Source organism: Lithobates pipiens, unplaced genomic scaffold (genome assembly GCF_037356315.1).
Source record: "Lithobates pipiens isolate NorthernLeopardFrog02 unplaced genomic scaffold, aLitPip1_a1.2 Scaffold_22, whole genome shotgun sequence".
Taxonomy (NCBI): Eukaryota; Metazoa; Chordata; class Amphibia; order Anura; family Ranidae; genus Lithobates; species Lithobates pipiens.
The window spans coordinates 129,102,088-129,122,814 of NW_027507784.1; the positions used below are offsets into that span (position 1 = coordinate 129,102,088).

A 20,727-nucleotide genomic window follows, 5' to 3' on the forward strand; every position below is an offset into this window, starting at 1 on the left:
GTATTTCACAGTGTATTCTGGCTCCAGTAATGTATTAGTTCTGGGTGGTGCTTGGAGTTTAAGTGGTTTTTAAACTTAGACTTCAGCTTATGAACAGTGATGAATGGATATTGACAATCCACTCCACCAGCAGTTTTGTGGAGCTGACATTGACAGGCTCTACAGTCCCACTTTGTCCAGGAACTGTCTTATAAGTTAGTATAGTACTTCCTTTTTAAAGTGATGTCATTAGGGGTTCAGGAATGCACCACACAATTAGCCGTGCTATTTGCTTAAGTATGTGTATATGCAGAACTTCGTTTTTGGTAGATCTGAGAAGAAATAGAAATCTTGTAGGGTTGTTGTTGCCGTCTATCTGCCCTCTTCTATTTGTCATGGTGACCACTGTCATAGGTACAGAAAGTGATTGGAAACCAACATTTTACGGATTCTCCAGAAACCAGAGGTGAGGGTAAATCATCCAATGGGGACACCTTTTTAACTGACAACTTTCTAAGAGGGCACTTGCCTTAATTTTTAGGCAACTTCCTCTTACTTCATGTTGTGTCTCCAGGTTGGGAAGTGAAAGGAATACTATATTTTGACCACACACACACACTTTGAGGCCGGGTTCACACTGGAACTGGCCGCTGATTGCACAGGAGCGCTGTGTGTCCCTGTTCCCCATTTCAGGGACGAATCTCTGCCTGAATTCAGACCTGAAACTGAGCCAAAGACTCGCAGCGTTTCTGTGCAGTGCACTCCGCAGCCGCAATGGAGATATGTGAACCGGCTCCATAGGGAGCCTATCACATTCTCCTGCTATGCGAATTGGATGCAGGGAAAACCCACATCTAGTTTGCATAGGTGTGAACCCAGTCTAAAAGCAGAGTCCCTTTCAATGCATGAACTACAGGTTATTGAATGGGTACAGGGTTCCCGTCCTATGGGAGAAAGTGCAGACTTCCTGAGAGAACTGTAATGGAACTGAAAAACTATGACCATTATATCAAGCACTGATTGACTTGTTAAATGGATCAATAACAAATATTTTCTTCCCATTCAGTTGGCCCAATCCATGGTTGAGAAAATACTTTTAGTACTAATTACACCAGTATTTCATTTTTGGAAGGTAACATGCAGAGAATGATGGGGTTGATTTACTAAAACTGTAGAATGCAAAATCTGGTGCAGCTGTGCACGTTAGCCAATTGGCTTCAAACCTCAACTTTTTCAGTTATGCTTTGGTGTTGGAAGCTGGTTTCTATGCAGAGCTGCAAACCCAGTGTGTAGGCTGTCATCGACCGCTTGCTGAAATTGCTAAATGCCTGGATGTATTTGGCTTCATTACTTTGGGGTTGATTTGCTACAACTGGAGAATGCAAAATCTGGTGCAACTGTGTTTTAGAAATCAATCTGCTTTCCTAATTTTTTATTTTTTTTGCCAAAACTTAATTGAGCAAACTGAAATTAGAAACTGGCTACCATGCACAGCTGCAGCAGTTTGCACTCTCCAGTTTTAGCAAATCAACCCCTATGTGTCACTGACCCAGATAAAGCTTGTGGCAAGTGAAGTTTGAACCTCTGGTTTGTATGGTTGTTACAGGTCAGTGACTTTTGGGGCAGCATAACAGCCAGGAAATCTTCTCCTTCTCCTTCTCTCACCCTCCTGACAGCTGATAGTGCATAGTAAGGTCTGTATCTTATGGAATATGTTTTCTTTGCAGGAATGCGAACGGCAAAAACACGACCAGAATATCTTGCATTTCAAGCTGGCTGAGATGAAGGAAGCATTGGAGCAAAGAGAGTCACTCTTAACAGTAAGGGAGGATGCATGCTGAGATTGTCTAATTATCCATGAAGTGGCAAACATAGACTCACTGTTTTGCAGATCTTCAGATCTAAGCTATTTATAAAGAGACTTCAGTACAAGGGCCACAAGCATATTTACCTTTTCCTATTTTGTATTGTTTCTTTTATCCTCTTTATGTAATCTTTACTGTTTACTTTTCTTGAATTCCTTCTTTGCTTCTTCACTTGCTGCCTGACTGCTGCCCATTAGGAGATCCGCCAGCTGCAACAAAAACAAGAAAACGGTGACCGAGAGATCTGTGACCTCAAAGAGACCATAGAATGGAAGGATAAAAAGATAGGGGTATGAATCCCTGTTAAGGATTGTTAGAAATTGTCCCAATTTCCCTTGTCAAATCAATCATACAATGTAAGGAAATAGACCGAGAATGTTTATTAAATGCACTGTGAAAACATGACTTTTTGAAGCCACTTGGGGGGGGGGAAAGAATCCCAGACTTAATCAGTTTAATATCGCAGCTGCAGTGTAGTTCATGAAGTAGTTTTTTTTTTTTTGTTTTTTTTTACGATATGTCTTCCTCACAATTACCAATGCTACTGCCCATTACTAGTCTCTAGTATACAATGTACAAAGTACAGTATCCCATTGCAAAAAATTAAAGTGGTTGTAAACCCTTACAAACCACTTTGACCTACAGGTAAGCCTAGATTAAGGCTTATATGTAGGTCCAAGTAATATCTCCTAAACCTATATGGTTTAGGAGATGTATCCAAAAAGACAGCCACCGCTGTCTACGGCGCATGCGCCATAGACAGCGGCACACAGGCGCACTGGGCAGGCCGCAGATCGCGGCGATATGCTGCGAGTGTCGGCTCCCGTGCGCATGTGCGGTAGTGACGTCATCGCTGCTCCGGCGAATCACAGTGCCAGAGCAGCGAGACCCGGAAGTCATTCCGGGATCCATGGCAGCGGCAGACATGAAGACGGAGGACCGCTTTAGGGGCTCCGTCCCCCCCCATGGGTTTACAACCTCTTTAAAGCGGAGGTCCACCCTAAAGTGGACCTTCCGCTCATCGGAACCCTCCCCCCCTCCGGTGCCACAATCGGCACCTTTCAGGGGGGAGGGGGGTGCAGTTACCTGGATAATCCAGGTAACTGCACCCACTTCCGGGACAGCTCTCTGCGGAAAGGGGCGTAACTTACGCCCCTTTCCGCAAGTGCCCGCCCCTTCCCGCAAGTGCCCCGCTGCCTGCTGGGAAACGCACAGCTCCCAGAGGCAGCGGGGAGCGTCCTTATTGCGCAGCGCAATTCGCGCATGCGCAGTAGGGAACCGGGAAATGAAGCCGAAAGGCTCCATTTCCTGATTCCCATACCCAAGATGGCGGCGGCAGGACCCGACAGACGACCTAGCGATCGGCTTCGGGTAGCGACATCGCGGGCGCGCTGGACAGGTAAGTGTCACTATTTTAAAAGTCAGCAGCTGCAGTATTTGTAGCTGCTGGCTTTAAAAAAAAAATAAAAAAAACGCGGAGTCCCGGTGGACTCCCGCTTTAAGTGATGGCTTACTGAAGTCATGTCAAGTTCGACTCATTCCTCTGGCACCCTTATAAAATAAGCTTGCTTGTCTCCATAAATTATCAATCTGTTTAAATGATATGGCTATTAGTTTATTATGCTAGACAGAAAAAAGAAAAACACTGCTCTACAATATAAAAACGTGATGAGCAGCTAGCACTCAAACAAAGTTGAACAAGGTGATGGATAATTGGTGCAGCGTTAAATTCAAATATGTGTAGTAATGTAATAAAACACACCACAGAATAATACACAATGTGCATAAAAGACTATTTTCACATGATACATTGGAGCTTAGTTTTTCAGTGTGAATTACTTTTATTAGTTTTTTTTTTTTTTTTTTCCTGTTCACTTTTATGCACACTGTGTATTATTCTGTGGTTTGTGTTATTACATTACTACACATATTTGAATTTAGCGCTGCACTAATTATCCATCACCTTATGCTAGACATCTCCTTATTTTAACTAGAGAACCTTTATAAATGATTACAGACCTAAGCTGTGAATTTTCCACAATCTTTACTGTTTGTATCCATAGCCATGTGTTCAGAAGTGAGATGTGCCTTGAACAGTGGCAGACCCCCTATTACAAGTGTGGGGAGGCATTATGATTCAATCCCTAAACCTGTCTAGGTTTCTATGCTGCATCTGTGTGCACGTACAGCTGTACTGTTGTTTCTTACCTTTACCTTTGAATTCACACCTTTTTATTTTTACCTATCTTCTTCCGCGTCTCTGTGTAATCTTCCTCCTATCTGGGGAAGTGCAGGCTCTAGAGAGACAAAAAGATTTTTTTGAACCAGTTCGCAGTGAACGCGATGCCCTCAGGGAAGAGGTGACCCGTCTGAGGGACGAGCTAAAGGTACAATAGATTTAACATTGACAGTGTGGTATAAATGTGTTCCTTTTTAATCCTTTCCATGTAAACCACATTTATTAACAATAAATCTGTTTTCAGACAAAGATTTGGGATATTATGATTATAAATGCAGTCTGACCTTTTAACAAGAATCGCCCTTTAGCTGTCATGCTGCAGAGCCTCCCACAGTGTGTTGTCAGCAGCCAGATGACTAAAATAGTTTGACTAGCCTTTAAGATTAAACAGCAGCAGACTGCTGCTAAAAAAAAAAAGAAAAGCGAGGGAAAAAGTGCAAGACTATACCAGTTGTATGAAATAAACTTGTTTTACTAAAGCATTGTTTGGTTACAGCAGTGTTAGTCCCCCTCTGTGGCAACCAATGAGGCTTGCACTCCACACTTACAGGCTGTTGTACCATTACATTGCATATTTTTAAAGACTTCGCTCTATATATTTCACCTTTGATCATGAAAAGAGAAATAGAACACATCAGCTGTTAAAAGTTCCTGGAGAGCAGTCACAAAACAATGCTACGCAGAATGAATATTCATTTAAAATGCTCAATATAGATTACCTTGCAAATGATGCTTAGTTTGTTTTCTCTCTTTAGAAACACGGCATAGCACTGGATTCTGTGGGCACCCCCAATGGAGATGCTTCTGTAGAACCTCATGTAAATGCAGATGGCCGTCCTGATCCACCGATAAGGGCAACATCCATGGGTAAGTGGTTTTGTGGGTCATTCTCTCTGATTCTTTCTAGCAAATCCTATTCTGAGCTTTGGTAACTTTGCACTAACCCTGCTTGCTGTGCATTGTGTAACTCTCCTAGTGCGTTGCCTTGTAAGGGGAATTTTTGATACAAAACAGCTGCCCTCCTCCAAAGTTAAAGCAGACAGACATATAAAGACATAATACACTATAAAATAAGTGCCACAGAGATAGTATTCCGGAGTTCTTCCATGTAGTGAAGATTGTCTTCCCTGGATTGCCCTGCTGGTAATTATTAGTTTGCTGTAATTTATCAGCACATTCTGTTGAGGAATATAAGAGGTGGGTTGCTTTGTGCATAAACATGTCTCTACTCTTTTTTTTTTTTTTTTTTTTTTAATCAAGTTATGGGAGAAATTGCCTTTTCATTTTGAAGTTTAAAGATGGAGACTGCTTTGGGGATCTAATTCCATCTTATATTCTCAAGAAGGTTAACCTAATGATCTTAGAGGTTGGATTTGTTTTGTTGGGTAAAGGTTAGCACATAGTTGGGGTGGTACATGTCCTAGCGCTTGGAGATACAGGCCTTGTTATCCTACATGAGGATTGGAAGGTTCTTATGCCTGGAATATTCTGTGTTTTCTGAATACCAATGGATCATTAGAACGCAGCTTGGAAGTGATGGCTGATGTGGTATTTGATAGTCCTTTCGGTGAGTGCAGTATCTTGTGTACATATCAGATCTCTGAGACTATGTGGCCCTTGCCAAAAAGGCAATTCCAGCGGAGATTCAAGAGCAGGGAAGGAGACACAGGGTAAAGCTGAAGCATTTTTCCTACATGGTATAGGTTGGTGGTACACTAATCCCACAAAGACTGCATCAAGACTGTGGATTGTGTAAATATGGGGGCCACTTTGCTAATGTGATGGTGGTTCTCAATCCAGAAAAAAACTGAGACATTGGTTAAGTGCAGTAGTGTGGATTTTGTGGCCTTTGACTAAGGCCTATTTGTCCACATTCAGAGAAACAAAAAAAATATTAACCTAATGCTCCATGGCCACACTGAGAGGGCAAAGGGCAAAAAAGTTTTTTGTTTTTACAGAACAGTGTTTAGGTTTGTTTAACAAACCATATCCATATTTAGATTTTAATGTAGCTCATCTATCAATTTTACAGCAGTTTGCTAAGCAGCCTTTTAACCTTAAAGGAAGCCTGTCACAAAATAATTATATGGTCTGTCTCCACTGACTTCTCCATTAAAAAAAGGCTATTTGTCTGCCTTTCATGCCTAATGTTTTCACCTAAGTACTTACTGAGACACTGATCCAAAACAAATACTAAGATGATCCTTTGTCTCTGTAAGAAATGTTGCTCTATCTCTGACTTTGTTGCATTCTTAGTCTGGGTTTGTAACTCGGTAGTAGAGCCGTATGCAACCAACTATCGTTTTCAGAAATGAGCCAACAGTGGCAGACCACATAGTTATCCTATAACAGATATACTTTTTAAACCGATAAACTATCTGCTTTGGTTAACGTTTCTTTTTTACACAGCTGTCATCCAGGATGACCTTTCTCCTGCACTGTCCAACCTGTTGCTACCTACTCTTCCTGGGCAGAAACTTTGATTCCTCCACTTCTGCTCTGTCTCTTTCTGAGCTCTTTTGGGCAGGTGGGTTTAGATATTGTGCAGATATTTCATTTTCTTGTCCATGGTTTTTTAGGCCCCTCAGAGGAAGCAGTGGAGAAAAAAGAAACTATGTCAGTGGTGGGTGAAATTCCCCCCTCCAAGACTGAACAGGCCAATCAGGAAGTACTGCTGACTGCTTCATCAGAATCGCCACTGAATGCAGAGGTTGGAGATGAAATGAAAGAGCAAATCATTCAAGAATTTGCTCACAATTCAAATGATGTAAATACTGTTGGTACTGTCAGTGGCTGTCAAACAGATCTAGAGCATCATGGAGCTCTGTCATTTGATTCAGCGTCAACAAGCAATGAACGTGAAAATGCGGTGGATGAACATGCTCCAGAAAATGTACACAAAGAGAATTTAGAGCTACGTTTTTCAGAGATGCCTAAAGAGACAACAGTGGACCAAAGGAACACAAGCCCAGTAGAAAATGATGTCTTCCAAGATGCTCTGGAAAATGTTGTTCAGTCTCCTTTAGTAGCTGATCAGTTCAGTGAAGAATACGCAGTTTCTTCGGGTGATTTTAGGAGTGATGACTATAACTTCAGCCAACAAGACTTAAATAAGGAAGAAGACCAATGTATACAGAGCACATCTATTGAAAGTAACAGTGTTCCCAAAAATGGAACTTTGGAGATTTCAGATTGCAAAGACAATGTTGTCTTCATTACAGATGATGTAGGTGACCTCCATAAAGACACAAAAGATGAGCATGAAACAAGCATCTCTGATGATTCTAGTAAGGATGATTCAGAAGGGAGTACTGCTGATGAGATGACAGCTACAGCTGTAAAACATGAAGTGTGTGAGGAGGAGGTAAAGCATGAGGAACAGTCTGTTCTTGTTGAGTCAGGGTTAGAGAGCAGAGAGGATGACTCGGAAAAAAAAGATAGTAATACAAACATATCTTCTGAGGAGTCTGTATCTGCAGAGGCAATAGTTCACACCGATGCATGTGATGTAGCTGAGAAGAAAACCACAGATGAATCTCCTGAGCAGTCAACTCAAGACATCCAGCTTATAAAAGAAGATAAACAACTGGTAGACCGTGAAAACAATAACTATGGTGAGGTTTCAGAGCCTTGTGTTATAAGTAACATGCAAAGCGCAGTTAAGAATGAAGTACTAAAAAAAATTGAAGATGATAGCATTAGTCACCTAGACCAACACAAAGGTAAAACAGATGATGGAAGGATTCATGCTAATCTAGGAAGTCAGAAGAATGGAAAAATTAATACTGCATTCCCAGATATTCCAGGGCCCGAGTTACTGGATAAAAGGGAAGAAAACACATTTTCTGACACTCTAGTGTATGACGAGAGTGAGAGAAGTAATAAAAAAATGAATACTATCTTCTCGGATGCACCAGACACTGTGGTATTAGATGAAGGAAACCTAGACAAAATTTCTGATCATCCAGTGTGTGACAAGAGTGAGACCATAAATGAAATAACAAATCCGGTCTTCCCAGATGTGCCAGGAACTGAGTTATTGGAAGAGGAGAAACAAGACAAGACTTCTGATCATCCAGACGGATCATCATCCAGTGAGAACACAATTGACAACATTCCAGTTGTTACAGAAACTCAAAAAGACTCTGTTTCCAGTGAGACTGTAAGTAGTGAGGGTGAGTGTACACCAGAGGGGGAAGAATCTGATGACAATGAAGATGTGGCGGTACGAAGTGAAAAATACACTGGAGAAAGTCTACCATTGGGATCATCAGTGGACCATGGATCTACAGATGACATACGTATGGAGGACAGCTCCGATAAAGCTGTCAGAAAAGGAAAAGGCAAAAATAAAGAAGACTGTGTGGTTTCATGAATAAAAGAAAGATAGTTAATGCTATGTAAACCCCTTGTGGCACCGCTGAATATCCTCAACAGTTTGCCCAATTGCACTAATTCCTTTACACTTTAGCTGCCGTGTCTGTTGTGAACACATCCCTGCACTATGGGTATAACATTCTGAAACTTCTTTTTCACACTCTAAAGTAAAAACAGGTCCCCAGGATGGTTATGCCACTGTTTTGCTGCAGCCCAGGGGTGAGAGAGAATTATTTATCTGTTTGCGCTCATTCCTTTTGAAACATTTTTATTGGTTTGCACTTGTATTTTCTCTTTGTGCAATATGGTATATATCATCGTAATATTTTTTTTTTAAATGTATTCTAGATTACTATGGCTCACTTTCTAGCTCTATTGCACAATTTTTTTGAGAATATGAATCTATTTATATTCTTATTTAAAGGGTTTGTTTGCCTTTACTGACTGCCAAAAAGCTCCCTATGCATTAGTGTCAATACATTAACACGCAAAGCTGCTTTTTGTTAAAGAATGCTTACTTTTTCAGCTGCTCATTTCATTGCCTTCCGCTCTTCATCCTGCCATCTGCAGGATGGAGAGGGGAGAGCAGTGTACTGATCAGCTAAAAAAAAAAAAGTTTATACAAAAGATTATTGCATGTTCATATATTCAGGATACTAATGCATACAGAGGTTTGTGGCAAATGTCAGCAAAACAAATGTGAACGAACTCTTTTGATAAAGAGAAGTGCAGTAGTAACCCACAGCATCCAGCTAGAAATAATATTCAAGTGTTTTGAGCTGGTGGACTGAAGTTTAGTTGTTATGGGCTACTCCAATATGGAAGTAACCATTGTTCTTTGTAGAACCTTATTAAGATGAACTATAGATTCCATTCTTTAAGTGCCTTAATTACTATGCCCTATAAATCCTAATTTCTATTTCATGCAGGTTCCTCTGTTGAGCAGAGGTACCTAATTTCTTAATGCTATAAAATATCTCTTACACTGTTACAAAATTAGTCTTAAATTGCAAAGAAAGAATAGAGATTAGTATAGGATGGGGGTGGGTTATTTATTTTACATACCTGTCACTGGATCGTTGTATTGTCATAATCTTGCACTCCATGTTAATTTTACCTGCAATGCACAAAAGTAGACTGAAATCCATTTTAGTAGATGTGTATGGATAAGTTGAATTGGAATATATAATATTTAGGGTTTACTAATAAGTGCAAATAATTGTTCAGATGCTGGCAGCCTATTACAGGAAACAGCAGAAATATTTGAAAGTGTCATAAAAATGTACACCTGTTCTTGCCTACTATTGCAACCTTTACGTTCTCTGTTAAATTTTTTATTGTATTTTTTATGGGCACCAATAATGTGTCCAAGAATCACATTTAGTATAAGTAGAAAATGTTACATTACTAATTTTTTTTTTTTCCAGCCTAGCAAAGCTAGGTTCTCAGTATGACAATTGGTTTTAGGATTGTGCCTGATTGTTAGCTGCTTTTAGCCACAAAAATTAAATTCTCTCATTATAAAAAAAAAAAAAGAAAAACGGCTCTGCGAGTATAGCAGCATTTTTCTCATCTGCTGTCAATCAAGCTTTACTGCACTTCTGCAGACCATCACTATGCACTGCCTAAAACGATTTCTTCCTAATAATACTAGCAGTCACGGTTTCATAAACTTAGGAGATACATAGCAGACTATAGCAGACTATAGATTAAATGCATGCCACTGCAGTGTGGGTTCTATTTGTTTTATTATTACAGCGTTGTTGAATCCTCTCTTAAAGTCCAGTCCCTACCTGATTGTAGCCTTTTAATGGCATATGCCTAGAATATGTTTAAAAATCTGTCTTGCTGCTGTAATGTGCTGTGTACTATTATTATTTATAACATGTACAGCCCCTTATTCTTATGAAAAAGAATTGTAGTCTAAACAAAAATCTTTCTATAGTTTTTAATTGTAGTGCAGATTTCTAATAACAATTTGTGATTATCTGGCAATCTGTATTTAAAAGATCATTCCATGTAATATTGTGTCACCACCTTGTGGTAGAATACAGTTACTGTCTTTTATAAGTTCAATATACATCATCAGCTGAAGTTCACACCTCCTCCTTCCTCCCTCTTTTCCCATGTTTTTTTTTTTTTTACTTTTTATTTTGGGGAGCAGGCACCTAGTTTAAGCAGGTACTAACTCCCACTTTTCACCCCCCCCCCCCCCCCATCCGTGTGAGACATGTCGCAGGTCCCAGAATGCTGCAGGTCCATTCACAAAGCACAGCGCAATGGGAAGCCACAAGCAGTCACTGCTGGCTTCCCTTAGTAACATGCTGGCATTGAGGACCCGAAGACAGGCGAAGAACCAGCCTGGAATGGGACAAAGACAGCAGCTGTAGTATTTGTAGCCGCTAAGCTTTTCTTCTTCTTTTTTTTTTTTTTTTTTTTTTTGACTGAAGATTCGCTTTAACAATAGTTAAATTGTAAGTTTTATTCCGGCAGTTTATCAGAGATGTGGTGTTCAGTTTGCTTTGAAATGTCTAATCGATCATGGTCAGCTTTGCTAATTAAGCTTTCGTACTATATGCACTGACCACGCCCTGTTTGCACTGCAGACATTGACATGATAAGTCGGCTTTGCTTATGTATACACTGTCTGTTACAAACAGAATCTGCTGCTGAAATAGGGGGAGTTTATCAATATAAGATTTTGGACAATAAAAAAAACTGTATTGCTATCTCAGGCTGTATATATTGGAAATAAAGCATTTTTATTCTTTGGATGTTTTTCTTGTTCCATTTGTCAAGCACATTACATTTAAGTGTGTGTTTCTATTTCATTGTTTGTTATGCACCTGACATTGAGATTCAGACCACATAACATTAAGATAGGACAATCTGATCAACCACCCTGCACTGAAATTATCTGACATGCAGATAGGCTGCTTCAGTGCTATGTGGAGAAATCCTGGGCTGCTCAGGATAAGGAAAAGTTCACTTAAGGGCCATACACACAGATCAAATGCCAGACGGCATTGGTCAGTTCAATAGAAAACAGTTGACATTCAGCCCACGTGTACAGAACTTATGTTGGATCGGCTTCTGTCAACAGGGCATGACCATAGAAGGTCTGCCGATCGGAATCCGATTAGTCTTCTCAGCCAATGGCTGTGAGTTACTGACTGGTGTGTTCTGGCCGACGGAGCGTCCCCCTGTTAGAACACAATTGTTCAGGGGGGGGGGGGGGGGTTGCTGTACAAACGCCCGCTAGGTTGAACAAAAAACACAAAAGTGTGTACTAGGCTTTAGTTGACTATTGGTAGATTTGATATTTGTTTTCCTTACTGTACTGTGAGGGATAGTAGCGGCAGGAACCAGAGATTCCTGCTGGGCCTCTTAGCAGCTGGTGCAGCTGCCGTCCCTGTTCACTACAATGACAGGTCACAAATTGTTGAGCAGCATTCCCTGCAGGTAATTGCTGGCTGTGCAGAGAGATGCGAATGGCTGCGGTCGCCAGCAACCTGTCACTATAGTGAAAGGGGCTGGCGGCCGCACCGAGATGCAGCAGAATTTTTTTTTCATGACGCTACTATTCACACTGGCCCTAGTCCCCAGTGTGAATGTAGCCTGCATTGTACAAAACAGTATAAACTAGTGTCAGGCAGACTGGCAAGGTTATTGGATTGAAATCAATTAGGCAGAGCGATTGGGCAATTTACCATTTATTATAATGACCAAGCATGTAAACTCACAGGTAACCTGTAGAGCCAAACAGCCCCAATGTGTCCATGTGCCCAGAGACAAACTTCAGAGACAATTTTCTGTAAAAATGTATGTATGCTGTGAAGTTACTTCAGTCTATTGTCTCCTCCTCGACAATTCCATCACCTGATGATCAATTATTAGTTTGTGAGTGGATGCTAAAAAGCTGCTGCTTAGCACTATTAAACAGAACTAAACTCTATCTTAACACCACAACCTGAAAACCTGATTTAATTCATTTTTTATATTCACAGCAAACTCATCCATCCATGTCTACATGCTTTATTTTTTATAAATCCCTTTGCAAAGCCCCCCTAGCATTGCTAGCCATGCCCATCTTAAATAAGGGCAGATGATTCATGTAGCATTTGCTTCCTTGAATCCATCTGTCCTTACCTTGGGCATGCAGGCAGGAGGGTGCGTTTAGCTGACTCCTCTCATCCTGATAAAGGAGAACAAAGCTGCCCATGATGACTTCTGGGATATGACATTTTGCACTAGGCCAGAAACCAGGAAGCAACCGAAGAAATGTAAAAAAAATAAAAAAAGTTTTATATAAAAAATATATATCTATTCACTAATGCTAGAAGCATATGAATTAAAAATGGTTCATGACTGAGAGAGTTTAGTCCCACTTTTTAACTTGCTGTGCTGAATTGTTAAAATTTTTATTACAAATCTTCAGGCTTCCATGAGCCAAACATCTGATTATCCAGGGAAATTAACTTCACAGCATACGCAAACTGTGACACTAGGAGGCTGTCACTGTTATGGGCCAATCATAAGCAGCTGAGGCATTCCCCACTCTGCAACCATACATATTTTATAGTAATCAATTTGATCTAGGATTTAGGGTTGATTAAACAATTCTTATAATCTCTGCTGCTCTAAAGTAGCATTGAACAAGTATTGATTAATTGTATGAATGTTTAAGTGGGCAACTGTTGTGAATACAATGATGAATCTTTTAGATGTTTGGACAGCTGTGCAGGTTGCACACGCAGGGATGAAAACAAACTCAAATTCTGACAGAGTCCCTTACAAAAAAGCATCTGGATCTGCAAAATCTTGGTGCCTGATTCTATAGGTATCCAGGTTGAATCCCTATCCCATCTTACCCCATGTAAAGCTTTCTTTTGAAAGTTGAACTCTAGTCAGATATTCAGAAAAGAAAACAAATGCAGTTATGTATGTATTAAAACCAATAATTTTTTGACATTGAGGTGGTGTACTATAAATACCTAAATTGACTTAATATCAGTGTTTTGTAATGCGCTGTACAGCGGTAGGTGAGGTAGGGTGCAGTGCATGCAGCCAATTCGGTGTCCTACACACACACACACACACACACACACACACACACACACACACACACACACACTACAATACACACATACAGTGAGTGGAAAAAAGTATTTGATCACCTGCTGATTTTGTACGTTTGGCCACTGACAAAGAAATCATCAGTCTATAATTTTAATGGCAACTTTTATTTTAACAGTGAGAGACAGAATAACAAAAATATCCAGAAAAACGCATTTCAAAAACTTTATAAATTCATTTTCATTTGAATGAGTGAAATAAGTATTTGACCCCTTTCCAAAACATGACTTAGTACTTGGTGGCAAAAGCCTTGTTGGCAGAGGTTTTTTGTAGATGGCTGTCATGTTTGCACACATCTCAGGAGGGATTTTGTCCCACTCCTCTTTGCAGATCCTCTCCAAGTCATTAAGGTTTCAAGGCTAACGTTTGGTAACTCGAACCTTCAGCTCCCTTCACATATTTTCCATGAGATTAAGGTCTGGAGACTGGCTAGGCCACTCCAAGACCTTAATGTGCTTTTTTTTGAGCCACTCCTTTGTTGCCTTGGCCATGTCTTTTGGGTCATTGTCATGCTGGAAGACCGCTCCAAGACCCATTTTCAATCCTCTGGCTGAGGGAAGGAGGTTCTTATCCAAGATATGATGCTACATGGACCAGTCCATCATCCCTTTTGATGCAGTGAAGTTGTCCTGTCCCCTTAGCAGAAACCTCCCCCCCCCCCCCCCCCCCCCCAAAAGCATAATGTTTTCTTCTCCATGTTTGACAGTGGGGCTAGTGTTCTTGTGGTCATAGGCAGCATTCCTCCTCCTCCATACATGGCGAGTTGAGTTGATTCCAAAGATCTTGATTTTGGTCTCATCTGACCACAACACTTTAACTCAGTTCTCCTCTGAAATCATTCAGATGTTCATTAGCAAACTTTGGACGGGTTTGTACATGTGCTTTCTTGAGCAGGGGGACCTTGCGGGCGCTCAGTTCTTCACAGCGTAGTGTGTTGCCAATTGTTTTATTGGTGACTATGGTCCCAGCTGCCTTGAGATCATTGATCAGATTTTCCCTTGTAGTTCTGGGCTGATTCCTTACTGTTCTTATGATCATTGAAACTCCATGAGGTGAGATCTTGCATGGAGCCCCAGACCAAGGGATATTACGTTTTTTTGTGTTTCTTCCATTTGTGAATAATCACACCAACTGTTGTCACCCTCTCGCCAAGCTGCTTTGGCGATGGTCTTGTAGCCCATTCCAGCCTTGTGTAGGTCTACAATCATGTCACTGACACGCTTGTACAGCTCTTTGATCTTGGCCATGGTGGAGAGATTGGAATCTGATTTGCTTCTGTGCACAGGTGTCTTTTTTATATAGATAATAAACTGAGATTAGTAGCACTCCCTTTTAAGAGAGTGCTCCTAAACTCAGCTTGTTACCTTTATAGAATACACCTGGGAGCAATACATCTTGCTGACTGATAGGGGATCAGATACTTATGGATATTTTTGTTCTGTCTCACTGTTAAAATAAACCTTCCATTAAAATTAGACTGATCATTTTTGTCAGTGAGCAAACGTACAAAATCAGCGGGGGATCAAATACTGTGTATCTTTTTTTGCAATGGTGCATTTTTCTGTTTTCCAAGAATTTAGCATAATAGCTATTTATCACATTTATGAATACTTGCCTGGTTAAACATTTAAAAATGCCACACATGCATGTACTCATGCTTGCTTTATGTATTGTCTCCTTCAGTCTAACCTGATTTTCAACAAGAAATCCTCTACTAAAAATCATAAATGGGATTGGCATGTCAGTGTCAACTTGCATGTTAAGTTTTCACAGTTATATATTTACTGGAATAATTTTTGTTCACATCTCCCCCAATTTCTACATTCTTAACTTCCCTTTCTGACTGTATTTTCTATTTGAAGAAATCAGGATGAAGAAATTAATGGATGAGAGGGAATGCTTCCTAGAGCAGGTAACGCAAGACTAATTGGATACAGTTCCTAAAAAACCCCCCCAAAAAACTGTAACTGTCATTGTGTCATTTCTCAGTATACTTCACACCATGACAGATCCAACTTGGGATGTAGAAAGGCTCTTGGATATGGAAAGTTAAAATCTTAATTCCAAAAAAGTTGTGTAAAATCTTCATAAAAAGAAAATGTAATGATTTGCAAATCTCATAAACCCATGTTTTCCTCAAAATAGAAAACATATCAAATGTTTAAAATGTACCTTTTTAGGAAGAAATAAAGTAATTTTGAAAATCATGGCAACTACACCTCTCAAACAAGTTGGGACAGTGCAAAAAAAAGTATGGTACTAACAAGGAAGAGCTGGAAGAACAATTTGCAACTAATTAGGTTAATTGGCAACAGGTCACTGACTTGATTAGGTATACAAAGAACATCAGTGGGCAGTAAAGTTAGGCAGAGATTCACCAATCTGAAAAGCTGCATTTAAAATTTGGTGTTTTCAGAATAACCTTCCAAATTGCAAATACTTTAAAAATTTCATATACAGTACACGGGCGGCACAGTGGTGTAGTGGGGTAGCACTCTCGTCTAGCAGTAAAAAGGGTCACTGGTTCGGATCCCAACCACGACACTACCTGCCTGGAGTTTTGCATGTTCTCCCTGTGCCTGCGTGGGTTTCATCCAGGTACTCCGGCTTCCTCCCACACTCGAAAGCTGGTAGGTTAATTGGCTTCTGTCTAAATTGGCCCTATTATATGAATGTGAGTTAGGGACCTTAGATTGTAAGCTCCTTAAGGGTAGGGACTGATGTAAATGTACAATGTATATGTAAAGCGCTACGTAAATTGACAGCGCTATATAAGTACCTTAAAAAATATCAAAAGATTTGGAGAATCTGGAGAAATCTCTGTGAGCAAGGGACAAGGCCAAAAGGCACTATTAGATGCCTGTGATTCCCAGGCGTTACTGCATTAAAAATGGGCATGAGCTGATAGAGAAAATGAAAATAGAGTTGTTAGGTGTGGGTAGAATAGGCTTCTCTGGACAGATTGGGGTAAGGCATTCCATAAGATTGGAGGGGCTTTGGAAAAGTCCTGGAGGCGACCATGGGAGGAGTTGACGAGGGAGCTAAAGAACAGGAGGTCTTGAGAGGAACGAAGAGATGTAATGAACATCACTGCATGGACTCGGGAATACTTTTCATAAATCACTGTAAACAAGGTAAAGCTCTATCGTACAAAGAAGCCATATCTGAACATTACTCAAATGCAACCATCCTCTCTGGGCCAAATCCACTTCTTTAACTGCTTCCGGACCAGCCGCCACAGGTTGGCTCCCCTGCATGAGCCATCGTAGCTGTAGGTCGGCTCTAAGATCCCTCTGGCGCACACGTGCCCAACAGCCAATGCGCGTGCCCAACAGGCACCCGCAATCGCTTGTAAACCCACAAATCCCAGTTCTGTCGGGAGAGGAGAAAGATCGTTGTTCCTACTTAATAGGAACAACGATCTCTCTCCGCTAGTCAGCCACATTCCCCCTCACAGTTAGAACACACCTAGGGAACACATTTAACGCCTTGATTGCCCCCTATGTTAACCCCTTCCTTTCCAGTGACATTTATAGAGTAATCAGTTATTTATAGCACTGCTGTATAAATGTCAACTATCCCAAAAAAGTGTGTCCGCCACAATGTCTGTCCCCCCTAAAAATCAAAAATATGTAGAAGAATATATATCAGCCTAAACTGATGAAGAAATTCGTTTTGTTTTGTTTTTTAAAAAACATTTTTGGGATATTTATTATAGCAAAAAGTACAAAACATTGTTTTTTTTTTTTATTATTATTATTGTTGCTTTTTTTATTTATAGTGCAAAAAATAAAAAAACGCAGAGGTGCTCAAATACCACCAAAAGAAAGCTCTATTTGTTGGGGGGGAAAAAAGGACCTACGTTTTGTTTTGGGTAAAACGTTGCACATTCACGCACGTGTCAGTTAAAGCGACGCAGTGCCGTTTTGCAAAAAATTTCCTGGTCATTAAAGGGAAAAACCTTCCGGGCTGAAGTGGATAAAATGGTCTGTTGGAAAGTGGAAAACTTTTTTGTGGTCAGACAAATCGAAATTTGACATTCTTTTTGACAACCACGAGAGCTGCATCCTCCGGACGAAAGCGAGAGGGACTTTCTGGTTTTCAAGCGCTCAGTTCACTAGCCTTCATCTCTGATGGTATGGGGGGGGGGGGGGGTGGTCATTAGTGCATATGGAATTGGCAGCTTGCACATCTGGAAAGGCACCATCAATGCTGAGATATATCCATGTTTTAGAGTGACACATGCTCGTATCCACACGTTTTTCAGGAAAGACTTTGTATATTTCAGCAGGGCAATGCTGAAATGCATACTGCATCTGTGACAAAATCGTAGCTTTGTAGTACAGTGGAACCTTGGATTACAAGCATAATCCATTCCAGGAGAATGCTTGTAATCCATAGCACTTGCATATCAAAGCGAGTTTCCCCATAGAAGTCTATGGAAACAAAGATAATTTGTTCGGAATTTACTTCAATTACATGCAATACCGCATGTGGCGGTCGCCGGAGAGCCTTGGAAATACTCGGACAGCTCGGTTGAACTCTGAAACTGAATTTTTCCGAACCGTTCCGAGTGTCCCCGGCGCCATCCGCACCTCTGGCCAAATGCGCTACTGCACTGCCCATTAGCTTAAATTCTGCTAGTTTTGCGAGACAACACTCGCAAACCGAGTCAGTATTAAAAAAAAAAAAAAAAAAGTTGCTTGTCTTTCAAAAAGCTTGTTAACTGCGTTACTTTTAAACCAAGGTTCCACTGTAGAAGAGTCTGGGTACTAGTTCAGACCTTTTACCAGATGAAAATATTTGGTGCATCTTGAAACCAAAATATGACCAAGAACACCCAGGATTGTTGAGCAATTAGAATCCTATATCAGGTAAGAATGGGACAACATTCCTCTCCCACAACTGGTCTCCTCAGTTCCCAGATGTTTACAGAGAGTTGTTAAAAAAAAAAAAGGGGATTCTACGCCATGGTAATCACGGCCCTGTCACGACTTTTTATTTTCTTACATCAGGGGACACAGAGCCATAGTACTTACTTTGTGGGTTATAGGGCCACTGATATGTGATGGACACTGGCACGCCCTAAGGCAAGAAGCGTACTCCCTATATAACCCCTCGCACTACTGGGTGTCGTCAGTTTTTTTTGCCAGTATCTAAGGTGTTGGTCACGAGTAAAGATGTGCTGAGCTCCTCTACTGGAAGCAATCCTTGATGGGGCTAGCCATGCTGACTGGATCCCTTCAGAGTATCCTTTCATGGGTTAAAGGAATGGTACCCAGGCCACGTGTCCGAAGAAACAAGGTTTTGCTTGCGAATGCTTCTCTTTTTAAAGAGCCGGACCCTGGGATCCAGTACTTTTTGGTAGTAAGGCCATAAAGTTTTTACTGGCAGGGTACTGTTGCAGGTCCAGGATTGTGGGTAACCTCTAGGTTCCCCTGTTCCTGAAGGTTTCGGAGCCCACCGGAAGGGTGAAGATTGGGTTTATCTCCGATAACTCTACAACGAGTAAAGGTAAGTGGAGATTTTCTTAAAGAGGAAGTAAACCCTGATGGGTTTACTTCCTCTTTTTTTCCCTGCAAAGGTAAAGCATAATGGACTACTATGCATCGCATAGTAGCTCATTATGTGTCACTTACCTGACACAGGAGCCAGCGAAGTCGCCGCTGATCCCTGTAGTCCGCCGCGTCCATCTTGCTGGTGGCGTCTCGCAGCTCCGACCAATGACAGCGGCGAAGCCGCGATGACGTCACTCCCGCGCATGTGCACGGGAGTCGCGCCTCGCAGCTCCGCCGCTGTCATACGGCGAGGCCGCGATGACGTCACTCCCGCGCATGCGCACGGGAGTCGACAAATTTGGCAAATCCATTCTTGGACTTGCCGCATTTAGTGCGCATGCGCGCCGCTGTCTACGGCGCATGCGCCGTAGACAGCGGTGCCCATTTTCGGGCAAATATCTCCTAAACCATATAGGTTTAGGAGATATTTCTTGGACCTACAGGTAAGCCTTAATCTAGGCTTACCTATAGGTCCAAGTTGTTTGGAAGGGTTTACTTCCCTTTTAAGAATTTCTCCTTTTGAGTTATAATGTTGTCATGCCTATGTGTCACCACTGGGGACTGTACACTCACCACCTGATGCTGGAAACAGCACTGTCAGAAGCCTTAATTTCTTTTCTCCTCCGGCCACAAGCAGATCCTCCGGTAAGAAAGGGGGGACTGGTCTCCTCCTGCGCCCCCAATGCTGGAATCTTCCCCTTCAGGGGATTTTATGGCAAAAGCCCTTTTTTTTTTTTTAAAGGACAAACCGTGCGGCTGCTCAGCAGTAGATTTACCCTCCTGCCATATCGGATGTTTGCAAGGCGCCTGATGTTCGCCGCTCGCGCGGGAAGACACACTTTTGAATGGGGTGCAATTAGCGTGGAGGGCGAGGGGGCTAATGGTGTCAGACGCCGGCCACACGTGGAGGAAGCTGTTAAAGAATTGTGTGTAGCTGCTGCTGGCTTTGGAAGGACACATGAGCAGGAGATTGGCTTGCTTCAGGTTTGGTGACACAGGCATTCCTTTTGACACATTATTACTTTACCAGGCTGGGTATTAATAGCAGCTTATAACGCTGGACTATAATCTAGCAGTGTACATTCTCTTTTGCTGGTAGTGCCTCTGCTTTGTGCTTCATGCTATGAGTGGTAAAGGGACCAGGAACTCCTCTAAGGTTATATAGGGTCAGTGGTTTCACAACAAACTAAATCCATTACCAAAAGAATTTCATCCTCCTCTGAGAGTGATGCGGCCGGTCAGATTGAGCTTTCAGGGGGGCTGATTGTTGCAGCTGCACTAGATACTTCAGTCCCTGTATAGATCACACAAGAGATTTTTTCTTCTACCATTTGTAATTTGGAAAAGATTGATGCTATGATATCTCTCCATAGTGAGGCCAAACGTAGCAGATCCACATCTAGTGCTCAGGACCCTCTTATTGAGGTGCAGGAGGCTGGGGATCAGGTAGATCTTCGCCAGGATTTGGAAGATAGTTATTTATCCTCCTCCGAGGATCCTAATATAAGGGGTAGCATCACAAGACAGGTTGCTTGTGCACTCTCTTACTAAATTGGTTTGTTCAACCTTTTTG

The 20,727-nt window shown here is 41.4% G+C and overlaps 1 protein-coding gene across 50 annotated transcripts in view; it reads left to right on the plus strand.

Moving 5' to 3' along the window:
- The window catches only part of LRRFIP1 (LRR binding FLII interacting protein 1), a 187,176-nt gene that overhangs the window by 146,784 nt on the left and 19,665 nt on the right, over positions 1-20,727 (plus strand). For 47 of the 50 annotated variants that reach the window (XM_077448271.1, XM_077448280.1, XM_077448265.1 and 44 more), the window contains 5 exons: positions 1,707-1,799; positions 2,042-2,134; positions 4,139-4,231; positions 4,839-4,950; positions 6,663-11,234. In XM_077448271.1, coding sequence (XP_077304397.1) covers positions 1,707-1,799; positions 2,042-2,134; positions 4,139-4,231; positions 4,839-4,950; positions 6,663-8,458 — 2,187 coding nt within the window. In that variant the 3' untranslated portion in view covers positions 8,459-11,234. Of the gene's footprint in view, positions 1-1,706; positions 1,800-2,041; positions 2,135-4,138; positions 4,232-4,838; positions 4,951-6,662; positions 11,235-15,458; positions 15,509-20,727 lie in introns of those variants that run through there. The other 3 variants (XM_077448303.1, XM_077448276.1, XM_077448304.1) reach the window with 3 other exon arrangements.